At 41.6% G+C, this 19,090-nt stretch overlaps 2 protein-coding genes across 11 annotated transcripts in view; one reads left to right on the top strand and one right to left on the bottom strand.

Annotated features, from left to right (window-relative positions):
* Positions 1–7,501, bottom strand: part of AP4S1 (adaptor related protein complex 4 subunit sigma 1) — a 36,970-nt gene extending 29,469 nt beyond the window's left edge. For 2 of the 6 annotated variants that reach the window (XM_073348950.1, XM_073348952.1), the window contains exon 1: positions 6,332–6,486. The gene's annotated coding sequence lies outside the window, so the exon portion shown is untranslated. Of the gene's footprint in view, positions 1–6,331; positions 6,489–7,218 lie in introns of those variants that run through there. The other 4 variants (XM_073348951.1, XM_073348953.1, XM_073348956.1 and 1 more) reach the window with 4 other exon arrangements.
* STRN3 (striatin 3) overlaps positions 6,546–19,090 on the top strand; it is a 100,923-nt gene continuing 88,378 nt past the window's right edge. For 4 of the 5 annotated variants that reach the window (XM_073348945.1, XM_073348944.1, XM_073348943.1 and 1 more), the window contains exon 1: positions 6,546–7,066. In XM_073348945.1, the coding sequence (XP_073205046.1) occupies positions 6,773–7,066 (294 nt within the window). In that variant the 5' untranslated portion in view covers positions 6,546–6,772. Of the gene's footprint in view, positions 7,067–7,377; positions 7,745–19,090 lie in introns of those variants that run through there. The other variant, XM_073348946.1, reaches the window with a different exon arrangement.

Below are 19,090 nucleotides of genomic sequence, written 5' to 3'. Positions count from 1 at the left end.
AAAGCTCAAGAGATGAGTAATGATATGCAGAGCCTTCCATTTCTACATCACTAGTTCAAATCTAGCTCATTTCAGTCATAAAGAGGACATAACCACCTGAGATCTGTTTGATGGCCCATGCAGTCTCAGTTCAGTTTCCATTGGACAACTGTTTACATCACAAAAACGACCATTGCAACTGGTACTTTAATTCATAAAAATGCCTCTCATAACAGAACTGGACTTCTTAAAAATGGGTCTATTTTATGAACAAGATCCCTCTCTAATCCAGAAAGAATCACATTGTACAAAACACAATCACATACATAAGTAGGGGATTGTTAAACAGTGTTAATGGTTTCTGATAGCAGTACCTGGAGTGCTTTGGAAACTCAGAAACCTAAGTAAATAGGATACACCCACTATGATCAAATTGTTACTATATATTCCACCTTCCTCTCAAAGGACTCAGATAATTTCTGACAAATATGGGAAATATCAAGGTAATATGATCAGTAGAAAGGGAATAAAGACAGGTATTTTCTTTGTGTTGATTTCTATTTCATGAGAAGCAAAACCTGATAACCACAGAGAATGCAAGACAACTTGTAAGAAACAGAACAGTGACTTTACAAATAAAAATAAAAAATCAGACAAGTGAGAAATGATATCTGTAACCTTTCCCTTAAAATAAATTATCTTCATCAATGATTTAATAAGGAGGATACCTTAGTTCCCTTCTGTATTTCCTCTGCAGTATGCCTTTTGATATAACACAGTGGGATGTATACAGTAAATAAATTACTGTAAATGCAGTAATCTAAGTACTCTGTGTTACACTCTATTTAAGAGTACAGCCTTGTAGAGCATCTCTTAGATATATTATCTAAGAGGTATCACAAGTGACTCCAAGTGCAAGACCTTGGCCTCAACTCAGTCCAGGTCCGTGGTTAACACAGAAAACTAAAGATGGTTATATATATGCAATATATCTGGTCTCTCCAGATAATAGTTGAGACATCTTGGAAGGGCAAAGCCAGCACTATGGTTTCCTGAATTGTATCTGTTCTGTGTATCCACAGAAGGACATAAATCACCAGAGCTACCAACCCAGTACCTTTCCCATGCACTAAAATATGTATTTTAACAAATGTACATCATCTTCAAACGCTCGTTATTCACTAGAAGCAAAAACTTGTCTGCAATTTATTTTGTCAAATATTTCACCAATATCCCTTGGTACTTCTAATAAATAAAATACAAAAACTGAACACAGCCTGAGGCTGCCTCAGGGAAGTCTCTATGTGTTAATGTAATTTTTATTCAAATCAGACGTCTGTATGTAACCTGAAGCCACTTTGGTGGCCTGTTCGGCTGCCCTCATACCCGGCATCACTTTAGTTATTTCACATTCTAAAACAAAGGGGTTTTTTTGCAATACTTTAGGGCTTACACTTAAAATGTGAGTAAGAAATTACTAATCTGTGAAAGAAGAGACTCCATGAATGCTTCATTATCAGACTACTTCGCAAAAAATTAAAAATAAATGTTAGAATTGTAAGCCTATCCCTTACTTAATTGTTCAACTAAACATGCTTTAGCTTTAATACATAGAATCATGGTCTTTACTTTTTAGTTTTACACTACTCAAAGTTATGCTAATATTTAAATTTTTGGTAAAGGTTCTTACTTTACAGCATAAGTTAACATACCTTAAAACAAAAGCAATAAATTATTGAGATTCTATTCAGGTGAAGAATTGTATTTATGAAATAAAATATTTCCTCTCTCTTCCCCCAAAACAGCATTACCACTGGCTGATACAAGATGCATTGATACATCACTGCAGGCTCCTGTATATTACTGCAGATGTGACAATTTACCTGATGGGCTCTCCACAATTAATTTTCTTTATCTGTTGCTGCTTTCATGGAATGATTAATCACTTTAAAGGGGCACAACATATATGTAAAATGCCAATTTGAAAACCTAATGGAAATTTCCACTTTTAGACAAGTTTTCTAATTAGTGTGTTTTGCTCCAGTATTGTTTATTTTTGAACCTCCTTTTCCATCCATTGTCTATTTGGGATTCTGGCATGATAAGTACTTTTATCAATGAATTACACTCAAATTTGGCTGTTCTATGGTCTAACTATCAATCTAGCAATAGGTCAAACTCAGTCACTGCCTCACGTTATCTAACAAAAGAAAATCCTGGAACAAACACAGATTTTAAGGCTTTTAAATAATTCTCAATTTGCCCAGGGCTGTGTTTTCATCCTCCTTTATTTGTGTGTGGTTTGGGGGTTACAGTAAGTTATCCAAATGACTTGGTGTGCTCCTTGACCTCTATAGTTTACTGTTATTCTCTTCGCTGTGGGCAATTACAGTAATGAGAAGTGGGCAACACTTTAGAATTTCCTTTTCCATTGTACTTGCACTATATGGTCCTCAAATTTACATTCTGAATCTCTGCTAGTTCTTCTCCAAGATCTTCTTGTGTTTTACTATTTGCATATCGCTTGATTGCCATTATATAGGTGGACACTGAATATCTGTATGGGAGATTGTTGCCATGGTTTATGACGGGTATGTTAAAAATCCTATTAACCCATTATGTATATAACGAAATAAGACCAACATTTTTCAAAAATAGAAATCTAAAGTTTGGCTCTTAAATACATATTTAGTTGCCTAAGGATGAGATTTGCCAAAGTACCTAACTCACTTAGGAGCACAAGTCACAAATTACACATCTTGTTGGTTTGCCCAGCTCCCATTTTTTAAAATACACAGTTATATGGTGTTTTGGAGTGAGGGCTGTGTTTTCATTATGTACTTTGTGAGCATATGCACTCATGCATGATGATTTGGAGAACAAAATCAGCAAGAGAAAAGTTGGAAATGGAACTGGTGTGAAGTGAAATAAAGGAGTGTCTAGATGAATAAGAGGTAAGGATGGGGGGGCGAAGGGGGAGAACAGATGAAGGAAAAAGGTCAAAAATGGCTTGAGCCAAGGTGAGAATCTGGAAGATATAAACAAATGAAATGGTGAGAGCAAATAAGTTTGATGTACAAATGACTTTATATTGAGAACTCTTTGGAAATCAGACCATGTGGCTATGATCTTATTACCAAAATAAAGGAAAGTGTACAGTGAGGAAGGAGAGCTCACATAAATCTCCCCTTTTTCTGCAAGTCTTGAATCTGACCTGGGAGTAGGACTTTATTATCAAGTCTCTGTAAAGCATCATGCACCATTATTAATATTTACCAATAATAATAATTTTTGACATAGTCACCATCCTCATCTACTGTTATATGAGATACAACAGCTGTGGTGCTGGAGTAAGTTCTGTGTAGCCTTAGGTGGAGAAGACATGGCCTTCAACTTGAGGACCAAGTACTCGCAAGAAAATCCCAAACCCCAAAAGTCCCTACTCATATAGGGAAATCAGGGAAGGAACAAGGAGCAAAAAGTTTATCCCAGTTTCTTAACTACCAAGGAGCACTGCATGTCTATTGAAACAACAATGAAACCACAGGATCTCAAAATTATGTATTGACATTGCCAAAGAGTTAATCATATTTTTAAGAGCAACTATCTTTCCCACTCTTCGCTGGATATTGATAACTAGTGAAATTTGTTTGAGGTCTCACTATCTTCCACTCGTTTCTGTTATTAAACAGGGAGATGAATTCTTTAAAATGACCTTGTTAATACTTTTTTTTAATAGTAGGTCCTTCACATGTAGTACCACAGAATGCTTTATGATGACATGCAGAAAGATATCAGATAACATAGTTTGATCCAGGGACGTGAAAGGAGAAAATATCACATAAAGATGGAGTTGAGTAAGAGAAAAAGGCTGACTTGGTTAAATATGTGTTCTTGCAGATTAATAACTACAGTCAGTGGAGAATTGAAGAATCTGCTAATATGGAAAGGGGAGCCGGGTTTAGCACAGGTTAAAGTAACCATGAAGGTTTTAAGGTGAAGCTTTAAGAGGAAGTGACTCAGTGGCTGAGGAGGGCATTCCAGAAAGGAATTAGCAAAACAACCGAAATTTTAACATCCAACTAGGAAGAGTCATCAAGGGTGAGAGAGAGAGAGGAGGGCAATACTGGAGGATCAGAGGAGGCAGGCAGGGAAGCAGATGAATATAATAAAAAAAATAAAAAATTGTCCAGTTTGAGCCACTGATCCAATTCCAAATCATCTACTGATGGAAAATGTTAAAGAAAGTAGTGTTTATGTAGGGAGGGTGGGAGGAACACCTGACCTTGCTTAACTATGGGTGACATGCAATAAGTTGTCAAGTAGGACAGGATAGTTAAAATCCCTTTAGGTTTATGTAATCAACATAATTGCTGTATTTCAGCGCAATGAGGCTGTGACAATTTGGCCTTATCTACAGTAAAGCTCTGGATGTTGCTACCACTGGTGAAACTGAACTAGTTGTAGCAAGTAGGTAATTTTTTCAAGATTTCCTTAGTGTGAAGAAAGAAAAGGAGTACTTGTGGCACCTTAGAGACTAACAAATTTATTTGAGCATAGCTTTTGTGAGCTACAGCTCACTTCATCGGAGTTCTGAACGAACCAGATGATAAATAACAGATAACTGCCTCATTGAATCACATTGCAGAAATCCTTAATCATTAAGATATTTTAAAAAGTTGCCTTAAAACTAATTCAAAATCAGTTTGTCCTTTCATGAATGATGTGTGGCAGGTGTGTAAAATTTTCATAGAGGTTTCACTGTCAGTTTAAAAAGCATATTCAAAAGAAATAATCTCCTTATTTACAAGACAAATAGCAGCTTATATTGTTAAAAGAGAAATAATTGCAAAATTATTGAAAAGTAAATCAGTTTTTTTATTTCAGCTAAGAATGAAATACAATACACACTTTCACTTCTTTCAGAGTAACAGCCGTGTTAGTCTGTATTCGCAAAAAGAAAAGGAGTACTTGTGGCACCTTAGAGACTAACCAATTTATTTGAGCATGAGCTTTCCTGAGCTACTAGTCAGTTTCAAGTACACTTCAATTTGAGTTCTCATGTACTAGCAGAATACTGCAATGTGTGAGTTTCAAATTTAGCAGGGTATGTTTTTATTTACTCCCCCCCCCCGCAAAAAAAACCTCACCCCTGTTTCCATTGCTATTAAAATCACATTTCTAGTGCCCTTTTGTTTTGTAAAAGTTTATTTCCAAACAGCCTATATTTTGGGCCATGTTTGCTTTGTATTATTCCTTATAAGAAAGAGGGCCAATAAGACTATGTAGCTGCTCTTTGCTACAACTATGTCTGGTCCAGTTTTAGGTAGTGTTGTTGTAAGCCATGGTGGTCCTAGAATATTAGAGAGACACATAATATCTTTTATTGGACCAACTTCTGTTGGTGAAAAAGATAAGCTTGAATGGTCCCTTGAAATATGTATTAACTACTTATGCTAAACAGTAGGTTCCATCTTGTATTTAACCGTGACAAGGGTGATCAGAAAGCAAGTGTGAAAAATCGGGACGGTGGGCAGGGGTAATAGGTGCCTATATAACACAAAGTTCTGAATATTAAGACTGTCCCTATAAAATCAGGCCATCTGGTCATCCTAGCTATGGTACTAAGTGTCCCAGACCTGAAGAAGAGCTCTGTGTAAGCTGGAAAACTCTCACCAACAGAAGTTGGTCCAATAAAAGATATTACCTCACTTTGTCTCTCTAACCGTCCAGTTTTAACCACTCCAAGTGAGGAGTTCCCACAGTTTCCCCTGGCAACAGGGGGATTCCGGTCCTGTCACAAACTTCTTCCCTGCACTCGCACTAAATTTTACCTGCCTAGTGTCATTCTTCTGCTCTCCCTTTCAAGGTGACATGAGCCGGAATACACGCGTTCCTTCGCCCCCTCTGGGTGGCGATACAGAAAGGTGAGGAGGAACGGCAAAGCCAGAGCCGCCCCCACCCCGGAGGGAAACGGGCCTGCTTGGAGGCCCCAGCGCTGGCTGTGAACGTTGGAAGAACGCGGCAGCAACGTGAGGAATCTGCGGCTGGCGCAGCCTGTGAGCCGAGACACCGTTTTCACCCGACAAACCGCAGGGGCGCCCCGTGCCCACGTGGGTGGGTTGGGGGCAGGAAGACCCCCTCCCCCGCCCCATAAGAGGCGGCTGGCACGTCTTTTAAACAAGCCCCTCCCCAGCCACGCCTGGGCAGAGCGGATCGCAGCCCCCGCTCCCCCCGAGCTGATGGGAGCAGGGGACCCCCTGACGCTGAATCGGGCCGGACGAAGCAGCACCACCAGCTACCGTCCTAGCGACCGTGCACCTGCAGCCCTTGTTGTTATGATGTCACTTACCCCGTGCTAGGAGCGGCGCTGCCCCTGGCCCCCTGCTCGCTGGGCGGGTCCGGCGGGAGACAGACAGACTCCCCCAGCTGCGGCACCGCCCAGCCGGGGTCCCCGGGACCCCTGCTCCCCCCCTCCCCCGCCTCCGGTGCGCATGCGCATGTCAGCGGGCTCGGCTGGGAGGGCGGTTGTTTCCCGGCACGCCCCGCGCGGCTCCCTCCTCCTCCCCCCCCCCCCCCGCAGTGGGTGGGTGTGAGATGGATCGGAGATTGTAATGGCGGCCGGCGGCGGCTCGGCGCTGCTCTGACACCCGGATACTGCTCGGCGCAGCCTCCCCCTCCTCCCCGGGCCCGTCCCGCCCCCTCCTTCTCTCCCCCCACCCCAGCCAGCGTCGCTGCCCCACGCCCCTGCCCCAAGCGGGACGACGAGGAGGAGGAGGGCTCCCCGCAGACAATGGACGAGCACCCCGGAGTCGGAGGCGGGATGGCGGCCGCTCCGAGACCGCAGCAGCCACCGCCGCCAGCGGGGAATATGAATGTGCAGCCTGGCGCGGGCTGCGTGGGGGCCGGAGGCGGGCAGCAGCCTCAGGTCCCGGCGGCCGCGGCGGGTCAGGACGCGGGGGACCGCGCGGAGCTGTCCCGGCCCCAGCACTACACCATCCCGGGGATCCTGCACTACATCCAGCATGAGTGGGCCCGCTTCGAGATGGAGAGGGCGCACTGGGAGGTGGAGCGGGCCGAGCTCCAGGTAGGCTCCGCGGTGGGACCGGCTCCAGCTACGCGGGGGGCTGGGCTCCGGGGGCGGGGAGCGAATGGGCCGAGCTCTGGGTGCGGGAGAGGTTGCGGGGCCCTCGTCAATGGAGCTTGCCAGTCCCCGAGGCCGCCTGCGCGGGACGGTACCTGTCCGAGGTGTGCCAGGCGAGGCGACGTCCCTTGTCGGTGAGGCGGGTGGAGGCGCAGCCCCTCACGGCCCGAGCTGAGCTCCTTTCCCCGGGGCAGCCATTTTAGTTTCTAGTATGGCGCCCGCCTGGGCTCTTGGTTCCGGAGCCAACCTTGTTGTACAGGCCTCCCCCCCCCACTCAGCTCGCCGGTCCCGGTGGCGATCGGGCGCTGCCTCCCCGCAGGGGCACTGGCGCTCCCGGGGAGAGGAAGACGCGCTCTGACAGCTGCAATAACCTTCTCGAACGCAGGCACTCGGGGGCTGCCAGGGCCTGCCCCTTGGGGCCGGCTGTCTCTACAGCTCTGGCTGCGGGTCACTGGGAGCAAGAGCCCCCAAACCCCTGGCAGTAAGGTGCTGGGGATCCTACCTCCCCGGAAAGGGGGAGAGTCGGGCCAGGGCCTAAGTAAGGGAACTTCCCAGTGACTGAGGCATGGAATAAATCTGGACTCCCCAACCCTTGGAGACGTTATCAACCAAACAGCTGAGGTCAGTCGGGACTAGTACCGCCTTAAAAGGTGTAGTTGTAGGTGTGTGTTTATCATGAGTAAAAGATAAGAAACTGAACAAATCTTTCAAAGTGGGTGCAGGTATGGTGTTTGATTCTCATTCCAGTGAGTTTGTTGTAAATCTTTCCTGCTTTGAGTAACTTAAGTAATAGGTACAGTTTTATTCCTACATACAGATGTAACTAAGTATCTATGTTATCAAATATTCAGAATTAGGTTGTGTGCTATAATTGGGACACTCATATATAAATGAATACATGTATAGCTGAATAATCAATCATTTTATATAGGATAAAATGTTGAGGGGGGTCAACAAGCATGCGGATCAATGGGATCCAGTGGATCTAGTGTACTTAGATTTTCAGAAAGCCTTTGACAAGGTCCCTCACCAAAGGCTCTTATGCAAAGTAAGCTGCCACAGGGTATGAGGGAAGGTGCTCTCATGGATTGGTAACTGGTTAAAAGATAGGAAACAAAGGGTAGGTATAAATTATCAGTTCTCAGAATGGAGAGAGGTAAATAGTTGTGTCCCCCAGGGATCTGTTCTGGGCCCAGTCCTATTCAACGTACTCATAAATCATCTAGAAAAAGGGGTACACAGTGAGGTGGCAAAATTTGCAGATGATACAAAATTACTAAAGATAGTGAAAACTCAGGCAGATTGCAAAGAGCTACAAAAGGATCTCCCAAAACTGTGTGACTGGGCAACAAAATGGCAGATTAAATTTAATGTTGATAAATGCAAAGTAATGTACATTGGAACGCGTAATCCCAGCTATACATATAAAATGATGCGGTCTAAATTAGCCATTACCACTCAAGAAGGAGATCTTGGAGTCATTGTGGATAGTTCTCTGAAAACATCCATTCAACGTGCAGCAGCAGTCAAAAAAGCAAACAGAATGCTGGGAATAATTAAGAAAGGGATAGATAATAGGACAGAAAATATCATGTTGCCTCTATATAAATCCATGATACGCCCACATCTTGAATACTGTGTGCAGATCTGGTCGCCCCATCTCAAAAAGGATATATTGGAATTGGAAAAGGTTCAGAAAAGGGCAACAAAAATGATTGGGGTATGGAACGGTTTCCATATGAGGAGAGATTAATAAGACTGGGACTTTTCAGCTTGGAAAAGAGACGGCTAAGGGGAGATATGAATGAGGTCTGTAAGATCATGACTGGTGTAGAGAAAGTAAATAAGGAAGTGTTATTTACTCCTCATAACACAAGAACTAGGGGTCACCAAATGAAATTAAAAGGCAGCAGGTTTAAAACAAATAAAAGGAAATATTTCTTCACACAATACACAGTCAGCCCGTGGAACTCCTTGCCAGAGGATGTTGTGAAGGCCAAGACCATAACAGGGTTAAAAAAAGAAAGATGAAATTCATGGAGGATAGGTCCATCAATGGCTATTAGCCAGGATGGGTAGGAATGGTATCCCTAGCCTCTGTTTGTCAGAAGTTGGGAATGAGTGACAGGGGATGGATCACTTGATGATTACCTGTACTGTTCATTCCCTCTGGGGCACCTGGCACTGGCCACTGTTGGAAGACAGGATACTGGGCTAGATGGACCTTTGGTCTGACGCAGTAGGGCCATTCTTATGCTCTTATAACAATTCAGAGAATGGTGTGGCAAACTTTTACATGCCCACAAAAATATATCATACACATCTAATTATATCCTGTAAACAACAGTGATTGAGTGCATTCACTGTTTTGGAACACTGTGCCATAAAGTATTACCATAAAAAATTCCCAGTACTGTAAATCACAACAGAAATTTCCTACTTGTGATTATATAAAGCGTTTAATCGTCAAAAGAGACCAGGGTATCCGAGCTTGGTCAGTTTATCATATCACCAGGCTTCTCAGTCCTGATGTAAAGAGAACAGCATATATTTTGTACTGTATTGGTTGTATTACTGTCCAATTGAAAATGTTCCACTATTTACATCACTTACTGTAATCTTACTGTATTCAGCTTTTGTGATCTGTTTGCTTCTAAAATCAGTTTGGAGACACTGACTTTCATTTCCTGAGGTAAGAATATCTAGGGTCAGTTGCATGGCATTTTCAGTAGAAGGCACTTGCCTATGCATCTGGTTTCCTCTGGGGTTTCATCACTGCTCATATTTATATTTTAATAAAATAGTTGTTTGCAGCATTTCAGCAACTAAAATTGTCTCAAAACATTTTACTTCTATAAAGGTATATTGTGTTACTATAGCTTGACATCACACCATACTGTAAATATAAAACTGGTTTAAATTTTTAAAGCTATATCAGACTGAAAATACAGTATTGCTGTTGACTTGTGTTTGATCTCTAGATGTCATGTTGATGAGCACTACAGGAATCTTTGGATATCATATATATATGGGAGCATATATCCGGTGGCTTAGTATTTTAGATAGCCTGAACCCGAGGATAGTATTCTAATGTCATAACTCAAGTGGTGAAGTCATAAGCAGTGAAAACAGCCCTCATTTAGCAACCCTAACACTGCACTTATGCGTGTTAGTGGTCCCACAGAAACCAGTGAGAATACTCCACAAAACTCAGTAACTCTTTAGAGAACTGAGGTCTGATATGTCGAAGTTGAAACACTTATTTTAATAACATGAAATACATGTATATAACTGTAATATGAAACTGTATAGCATAAGAATTGGATTTCTTAGATGCAAGTCACTCTTGTGTGTGATTTCTTCTTCTTTGCAACATTACAGTACATTTTGTTAACTTTTTTTTAGTGTTTTTCAGTTTAGTGGTTCCTTCCCACTTCAGTTAACTTAATATTAGTGATCCTTTGCAAATGGCACTTTATAAAAATAAATTAAAACCAAATGACGCCATAAGATTGGCACATACTATCTGTGTAGTTGGTTGAATTTACTGTAATTCTTTGTGTTTCTGGGGAATCCAGGAACTTTCTCACCAGCAAAATGAAATTAATATGCTCTTTGTTTCATGTTCTGTTGTATAAATAGAGGCAAAGGGATGGTCTTCCCCATCTGCTGAGGGTGCTCTGCAAGTGACAGATAATGGGGACATGCAAACAGAGAGGAGACTAACAGTGCTACCCCACTTTTTTTTGTTAATGTAATATGAAGATATAAAACTTCTGGCCCACTTGATTGCATGGCTACTGGATAAGTGTTCTGTAGAATAAAAGTTTTTTAATTTAAAAAAAAATTTTTCAGTCATTATATTTCATACAATAACTCTCTGGTATTTGGTCACAACTCTTTGGAGGTGAAACAATGTTGTACTGTCTTAGGCCATGTTTATACTACAAAATTAAGTCAAACTAACTTATGTCGGCATACAGCTGCCGCAGTAATTACATTGTTTGTGCGTGTCTGCGCTTTGCTCCTTGTGTTGGCAGCGTGCGATCTGACCAGGAGCGCTTGTACTGATTATACTGTCAGCATGGGGCATTGTGGAATGGCTTTTGAAAGCCTGAAACAGTTGATTATAAGCAATACAGTGTCTACCCTGAGACTGCATCGATCTAACTACATCAACGTTGATTGCGCCTCTTTTGGAGGTAGAGTTAAGTCGGTGTAGCAGGGCAGTTATGTTGGCGGGAGCGAAATTTTAATGTAGACGCTTCAATAGTTAGGTCAATGTAAGTTGCCTAGCGTCAACCTAACTCTGTAATGTAGATCGGGCTTCAGCGTTAAACAGCACTGAGGGGACTGAGCCACCTCATTAATTTAAATGAAGAGTTAACTCTGAAGCTTACTGGTGGATAATGTTTTAAATGCCATAATTTCAGATAATTTAGGTGCATTTATACATCTAATTTGTGCATGGAGGTACTGCAATTGTACATGTAAGTTGGGTGCTTGCATGTATAAATGTCAAAGTAAATGGGAGAAATGGAGTTCATCCTAAAAGTATCCTGAATACCTCAGAAGCTTCATTAACAATGTTAGTAGTTTCTATATAAGGACCATATTCTGTCTTCAATAAGTGTGCAAATGTCCCAGTGTTATTAACTGGACATCTGCTGTGGGTTAAGGGGAGTATATAACTTCAGCTGTAACCATAGACCGTAATTAAAAATGTAATTCTGCCCTTTCCAGAGAATGAATTTGATATGGATGGATATTAGGTTGGGACAAAGTTCAGTCTCTTGCACTATACTCAGTCCCCTTTGGCTAACTAGTGTTGATGGACTGCAGATGGAATTATATCAAACCCTTGACCAGAGGATGTAAGATGTCTGAGATGAGAAATCTGTGCCTCTGGGAATATGTCCCCTCCTTCACTTAACGAAACAGTGGTTTTTATTTTATTTTATTTATTTAAGTGTTGGAGATATTGGAGAGGGAAAAGATGAAGATATACTGAAGGAAGTGAGGGTCTGGGAGGGAAGAGAGACAAAGCTGTGTCATAGGGAAGAGGGATGAAAAAAACATGTACAATCCAAGGCTGTAGTCATGCAATCTGATCCACATAGGCACCTGTTGAAATCAGTGGGGCTCCACATGAACACAAGGGTTTGCAAGCTGATCTGCTTATGTAGAATTGGGGTCTAGCTGTTAGTCAGTTTGACTTTAGAAAGAAAAAAAGCAATACAACTGTAAAATTAAATTAAATTCCTCTTGGGCTTTTAATTTTCAAATTTAGTTGAGAAGATCTTACAAGAAAAAAATACAACTAATTGTAGCCTGTACTTCTGATAGTTTTATAAAGCATAAGGAATGAATGAGAAATATTTTATACACTAAATACTTTTATTTATCAGAATGCATACAGTTCAGTGCTCCAGAATGATAACCATTGTTCTGGTTAATGTGTTTATTTTTCTGACATGACTTTTGCAGTACTGAGTTCAGTTCATACGTTAGTTGCAAAATGTCCATTTACAAATCCAGATACATGATAACAAAATGTTCCCAGAAATATAACCTTTTTAATTATTTTTCAGCTGTGTAGCATGCAAATTTGGTTGCTAAGTTGATTAAAAGGAAAACTGGATTTTGCTTGCATATAATCAGTTATATAGATGCACCTTTTTAACAAAGCATTCATTACTGAAAGGGTTATAAAATTATGAATGCTGGGAACTTAATAAAGACTGCATTGTGAAATTTTAATGTGCTAACAATGGGATGTATATTTTTTTAAACTGTAACAGGACACATCTTTCAAACCAAGTTAAAAGAGATGAACATTTTAAATAATTGCTAATTTTTGTGTGTGTGTGTATATATATATGTGTATATATATATACATATATATAAACTCTGGGTAATCTGTTCTGGGTGTGTGTGTGGATTGTATGTGTGTAAAATTTTATATGATGAGTTGGATGACTTTTAGTTTCAGAGTGCAGATACCTAGTATTGCAACAGCATGTTTCAACACTTGCAAAGTGTGGCAATAATTACTTGCTGTAATATGTTGTTGCACACACCTGTCTCTGGTCTGTTACAAAGTTGAACAAGGAGATGCTATCGGGAAAGCTGGTACCTTTTATGGGCAGAGAAAAATCTTGTAGTAGGGAAGACATCTTCACTTACTGTGTTTAATATATGTTTTAATACCTTTTGGCAAGTGAATAACTTCATTCTTTTGAGGCAACATGGGAGATACAGGAAGTAGTGAGGAATGTAGAAGGTGCAGTATCACTGACCAATAAAATAGCACTTAAATGTGTAAGCTTTTGAAATATAATTGAGATGCTCTTCAACAACTATTTCTGTTTATACAGCAGAACTAAACGGTCTGGTTTGTGTACTGTGGGATTTATTTTAACTTCTTTTATGGGGTGAATTCTCACACAATACTTGTGATAGTTGTAAGTAGGAACACAATTATGAGATGCACACAGTATATTAAAGCTAAGCTTTATATATTTGATAAGATTGCTGTTTGAGATGGTATATAGCTGACATTGCTTATGTTTCTAACTAATTTACTTAATTGGTTGTGTAGCTAAGAGTTAATGTCTCTTCTAAAATCGGGAACGTAAGATTATAATAACTTTTAATGCTGTGTTTAGAAAAAGAGAGAGAAAAATTTAAACAGTGGCAAACCTAGGCTGAAGCAAATTGCATAAAGATCATTTATTTTTATGTCATTGTTTGAAAGTACCTGTGTTCACCAGCATTTGAGAGTAATGCAGTCATCCTCAATGCTTAACTTATCCACACTAACCATTACATGTTATATTATAGTTGATATGACAAAGCACAACCCATATGTAGTAATGTTTTACCAAATTTGAAATTCCAGGTTAAAATGCATTGTTCTTAAAAGATTGAAATCTCCTTAAGGAACCATTATTTTTTTTTATAAATAGTACTACACGTAGCCGCTACTATGTTTTTGGTATAAGAGAGTTACAGGAAAATACAAGCTTTTATTTAATATTAGTATTACTTTCCCCCAAATCTATGGGGGAGACCAGCGCAAATTATGTGGACATACACAGTTTGGAATACCCAATTGAGAGTTTTTGTTTTTTTGGATAGTCTTAGTAAGTGAAGCCCCTGTCATCATGGATTTTGCAGAAGTTCTGTTACCAGCAAAGCCAGAGGCCAATGGCCTCTGTCAGAAAGACCTTTGGGAACAGTGATGGCATAGTATTTACCAGAGGAGGTTTTTACCAGGTAAAATTATGGAAAAACTAGTTAATCCCTGTTCACAGCATTTTCTGCTTTAAAAACTGTTTCATTAATGCATACCATATTACACTTAGTTTTAGTTACATATTCAAGTTGTGGTTACATAAGGCAGTAGATTCATAGAATAATTTAGGGTTGTACAAATAAAAACTTAAATCTGTGGTGGGTGTCATACTAATATGAAATTATAATACTGAACATGGGAATGTCTATTTTGGTTCAGTATTTTCTCAAGGAAGTGATACGTATGACTTGTTTGTTTTTAATATTCTATAAAAAAAAGTAAAAAAAAAAAAAATTCAGTTATATGAAAATGATAGTAATGCAGAATTGTAGGCTACCAGGCCAGGTCCATTTGGCCATGCAGCATTCTGGCAAAAGACCAGCTTTGATGTAGTGGATAGACTGAACCTATACCTCAATTTTGAATGGATGTATCCAAAGTTTGAAAAGATTCATTCTATGTTTGTTGAACTTGCTGGACACTGATGCAGTTATTTTCCCCCGTTTCCTGGTTTGAACTGTTTTTAAGCCAGTATTTACCTGCACCCTGTCCTAATCTAGTTTTCTCAGGGAAATTGCCAACCCTCCCTAGGAACCTGCTCGATAAGGACTAGAATGCCTGACTTCCTGTGTGTCTCTGGGCAAATCCTGTCTCCCTAATGGCAGCATTATCAGGACACTTGGGTGAAATTCATGGAGTTTCCACCACTTCATGTAGGAGTAACCTGTGTTGGGAAGTATTTAACCATCAGTGAGGAGTCATTAATGGTAGCTCTTTCACAGGAATTTGTCATTAGAGACAAAAAGAAAAGGAGTACTTGTGGCACCTTAGAGACTAACCAATTTATTTGAGCATGAGCTTTCGTGAGCTACAGCTCACTTCATCAGATGTTTACCGTGGAAACTGCAGCAGACTTTATATACACACAGAAATCATGAAACAATACCTCCTCCCACCCCACTGTCCTGCTGGTAATAGCTTATCTAAAGTGATCAACAGGTGGGCCATTTCCAGCACAAATCCAGGTTTTCTCACCCTCCACCCCCCCACACAAATTCACTCTCCTGCTGGTGCTAGCCCATCCAAAGTGACAACTCTTAACATAATCAAGTCGGGCTATTTCCTGCATAGATCAAGGTTTTCTCACATCCCCCCCGCCCCCATACACACACAAACTCACTCTCCTGCTGGTAATAGCTCATCTAAACTGACCATTCTCCAGGTTTAAATCCAAGTTAAACCAGAGCATCGGGGGGGGGGGGTAGGAAAAAACAAGAGGAAACAGGCTACCTTGCATAATGACTTAGCCACTCCCAGTCTCTATTTAAGCCTAAATTAATAGTATCCAATTTGCAAATGAATTCCAATTCAGCAGTTTCTCGCTGGAGTCTGGATTTGAAGTTTTTTTGTTTTAAGATAGCGACCTTCATGTCTGTGATTGCGTGACCAGAGAGATTGAAGTGTTCTCCGACTGGTTTATGAATGTTATAATTCTTGACATCTGATTTGTGTCCATTTATTCTTTTACGTAGAGACTGTCCAGTTTGACCAATGTACATGGCAGAGGGGCATTGCTGGCACATGATGGCATAGATCACATTGGTGGATGTGCAGGTGAACGAGCCTCTGATAGTGTGGCTGATGTTATTAGGCCCTGTGATGGTGTCCCCTGAATAGATATGTGGGCACAATTGGCAACGGGCTTTGTTGCAAGGATAAGTTCCTGGGTTAGTGGTTCTGTTGTGTATGTGGTTGTTGGTGAGTATTTGCTTCAGGTTGCGGGGCTGTCTGTAGGCAAGGACTGGCCTGTCTCCCAAGACTTGTGAGAGTGTTGGGTCATCCTTTAGGATAGGTTGTAGATCCTTAATAATGCGTTGGAGGGGTTTTAGTTGGGGGCTGAAGGTGACGGCTAGTGGCGTTCTGTTATTTTCTTTGTTAGGCCTGTCCTGTAGTAGGTAACTTCTGGGAACTCTTCTGGCTCTATCAATCTGTTTCTTTACTTCTGCAGGTGGGTATTGTAGTTGTAAGAAAGCTTGACAGAGATCTTGTAGGTGTTTGTCTCTGTCTGAGGGGTTGGAGCAAATGCGGTTGTATCGCAGAGCTTGGCTGTAGACGATGGATCGTGTGGTGTGGTCAGGGTGAAAGCTGGAGGCATGAAGGTAGGAATAGCGGTCAGTAGGTTTACGGTATAGGGTGGTGTTTATGTGGCCATTGTTTATTAGCACTGTAGTGTCCAGGAAGTGGATCTCTTGTGTGGACTGGACCAGGCTGAGGTTGGTGGTGGGATGGAAATTGTTGAAATCATGGTGGAATTCCTCAAGGGCTTCTTTTCCATGGGTCCAGATGATGAAGATGTCATCAATATAGCGCAAGTAGAGTAGGGGCTTTAGGGGACGAGAGCTGAGGAAGCGTTGTTCTAAATCAGCCATAAAAATGTTGGCATACTGTGGGGCCATGCGGGTACCCATAGCAGTGCCGCTGATCTGAAGGTATACATTGTCCCCAAATGTGAAATAGTTATGGGTAAGGACAAAGTCACAAAGTTCAGCCACCAGGTTAGCTGTGACATTATCGGGGATAGTGTTCTTGACGGCTTGTAGTCCATCTTTGTGTGGAATGTTGGTGTAGAGGGCTTCTACATCCATAGTAGCCAGGATGGTGTTATCAGGAAGATCACCGATGGATTGAAGTTTCCTCAGGAAGTCAGTGGTGTCTCGAAGGTAGCTGGGAGTGCTGGTAGCGTAGGGCCTGAGGAGGGAGTCTACATAGCCAGACAATCCTGCTGTCAGGGTGCCAATGCCTGAGATGATGGGGCGCCCAGGATTTCCAGGTTTATGGATCTTGGGTAGTAGATAGAATATCCCAGGTCGGGGTTCCAGGGGTGTGTCTGTGCGGATTTGATCTTGTGCTTTTTCAGGAAGTTTCTTGAGCAAATGCTGTAGTTGCTTTTGGTAACTCTCAGTGGGATCATAGGGTAATGGCTTGTAGAAACTCGTGTTGGAGAGCTGCCGAGCAGCCTCTTGTTCATATTCCGACCTATTCATGATGACAACAGCACCTCCTTTGTCAGCCTTTTTGATTATGATGTCAGAGTTGTTTCTGAGGCTGTGGATGGCATTGCGTTCCGCATGGCTGAGGTTATGGGGCAAGTGATGCTGCTTTTCCACAATTTCAGCCCGTGCACGTCGGCGGAAGCACTCTATGTAGAAGTCCAGTCTGCTGTTTCGACCTTCAGGAGGAGTCCATCTAGAATCCCTCTTTCTGTAGTGTTGGCAGGGAGACCTCTGTGGATTAGTATGTTGTTCAGAGGTATTTTGGAAATATTCCTTGAGACGGAGACGTCGAAAATAGGATTCTAGGTCACCACAGAACTGTATCATGTTCGTGGGGGTGGAGGGGCAGAAGGAGAGGCCCCGAGATAGAACAGCTGCTTCTGCTGGGCTGAGAGTATAGTTGGATAGGTTAACAATATTGCTAGGTGGGGTGAGGGAACCATTGCTGTGGCCCCTTGTAGCATGTAGTAGTTTAGAAAGTTTAGTGTCTTTTTTCTTTTGTAGAGAAGCAAAGTGTGCGTTGTAAATGGCTTGTCTAGTTTTAGTAAAATCCAGCCACGAGGAAGTTTGTGTGGAAGGTTGGTTCTTTATGAGAGTATCCATTTTTGAGAGCTCATTCTTAATCTTTCCCTGTTTGCTGTAGAGGATCTTGATCAGGTGATTCCGCAGTTTCTTTGAGAGCGTGAGGCACAAGCTGTCAGCATAGTCTGTGTGGTATGTAGATTGTAATGGATTTTTGACCTTCAGTCCTTTTGGTACGATGTCCATCTGTTTGCATTTGGAAAGGAAGATGATGTCTGTCTGTATCTGCACAAGTTTCTTCATGCAGTTGATAGATTTCCACTCCATACGGCTAAATGCAGTGCCTTGCATAATGACAGGTTTCAGAGGAACAGCCGTGTTAGTCTGTATTCGCAAAAAGAAAAGGAGTACTTGTGGCACCTTAGAGACTAACCAATTTATTTGAGCATGAGCTTTCGTGAGCTACAGCTCACTTCATCAGATGTTTACCGTGGAAACTGCAGCAGACTTTATATACACACAGAAATCATGAAACAATACCTCCTCCCACCCCACTGTCCTGCTGGTAATAGCTTATCTAAAGTGATCAACAGGTGGGCCATTTCCAGCACAAATCCAGGTTTTCTCACCCTCCACCCCCCCACACAAATTCACTCTCCTGCTGGTGCTAGCCCATCCAAAGTGACAACTCTTAACATAATCAAGTCGGGCTATTTCCTGCATAGATCAAGGTTTTCTCACATCCCCCCCGCCCCCATACACACACAAACTCACTCTCCTGCTGGTAATAGCTCATCTAAACTGACCATTCTCCAGGTTTAAATCCAAGTTAAACCAGAGCATCGGGGGGGGGGGTAGGAAAAAACAAGAGGAAACAGGCTACCTTGCATAATGACTTAGCCACTCCCAGTCTCTATTTAAGCCTAAATTAATAGTATCCAATTTGCAAATGAATTCCAATTCAGCAGTTTCTCGCTGGAGTCTGGATTTGAAGTTTTTTTGTTTTAAGATAGCGACCTTCATGTCTGTGATTGCGTGACCAGAGAGATTGAAGTGTTCTCCGACTGGTTTATGAATTTCAACAATTTCCATCCC

This window comes from Lepidochelys kempii, chromosome 6 (assembly GCF_965140265.1).
Source record: "Lepidochelys kempii isolate rLepKem1 chromosome 6, rLepKem1.hap2, whole genome shotgun sequence".
Lineage (NCBI taxonomy): Eukaryota > Metazoa > Chordata > Testudines > Cheloniidae > Lepidochelys > Lepidochelys kempii.
Note: the sequence above shows the minus strand (reverse complement) of the source record. Positions and strands in the feature narration are given on the sequence as shown.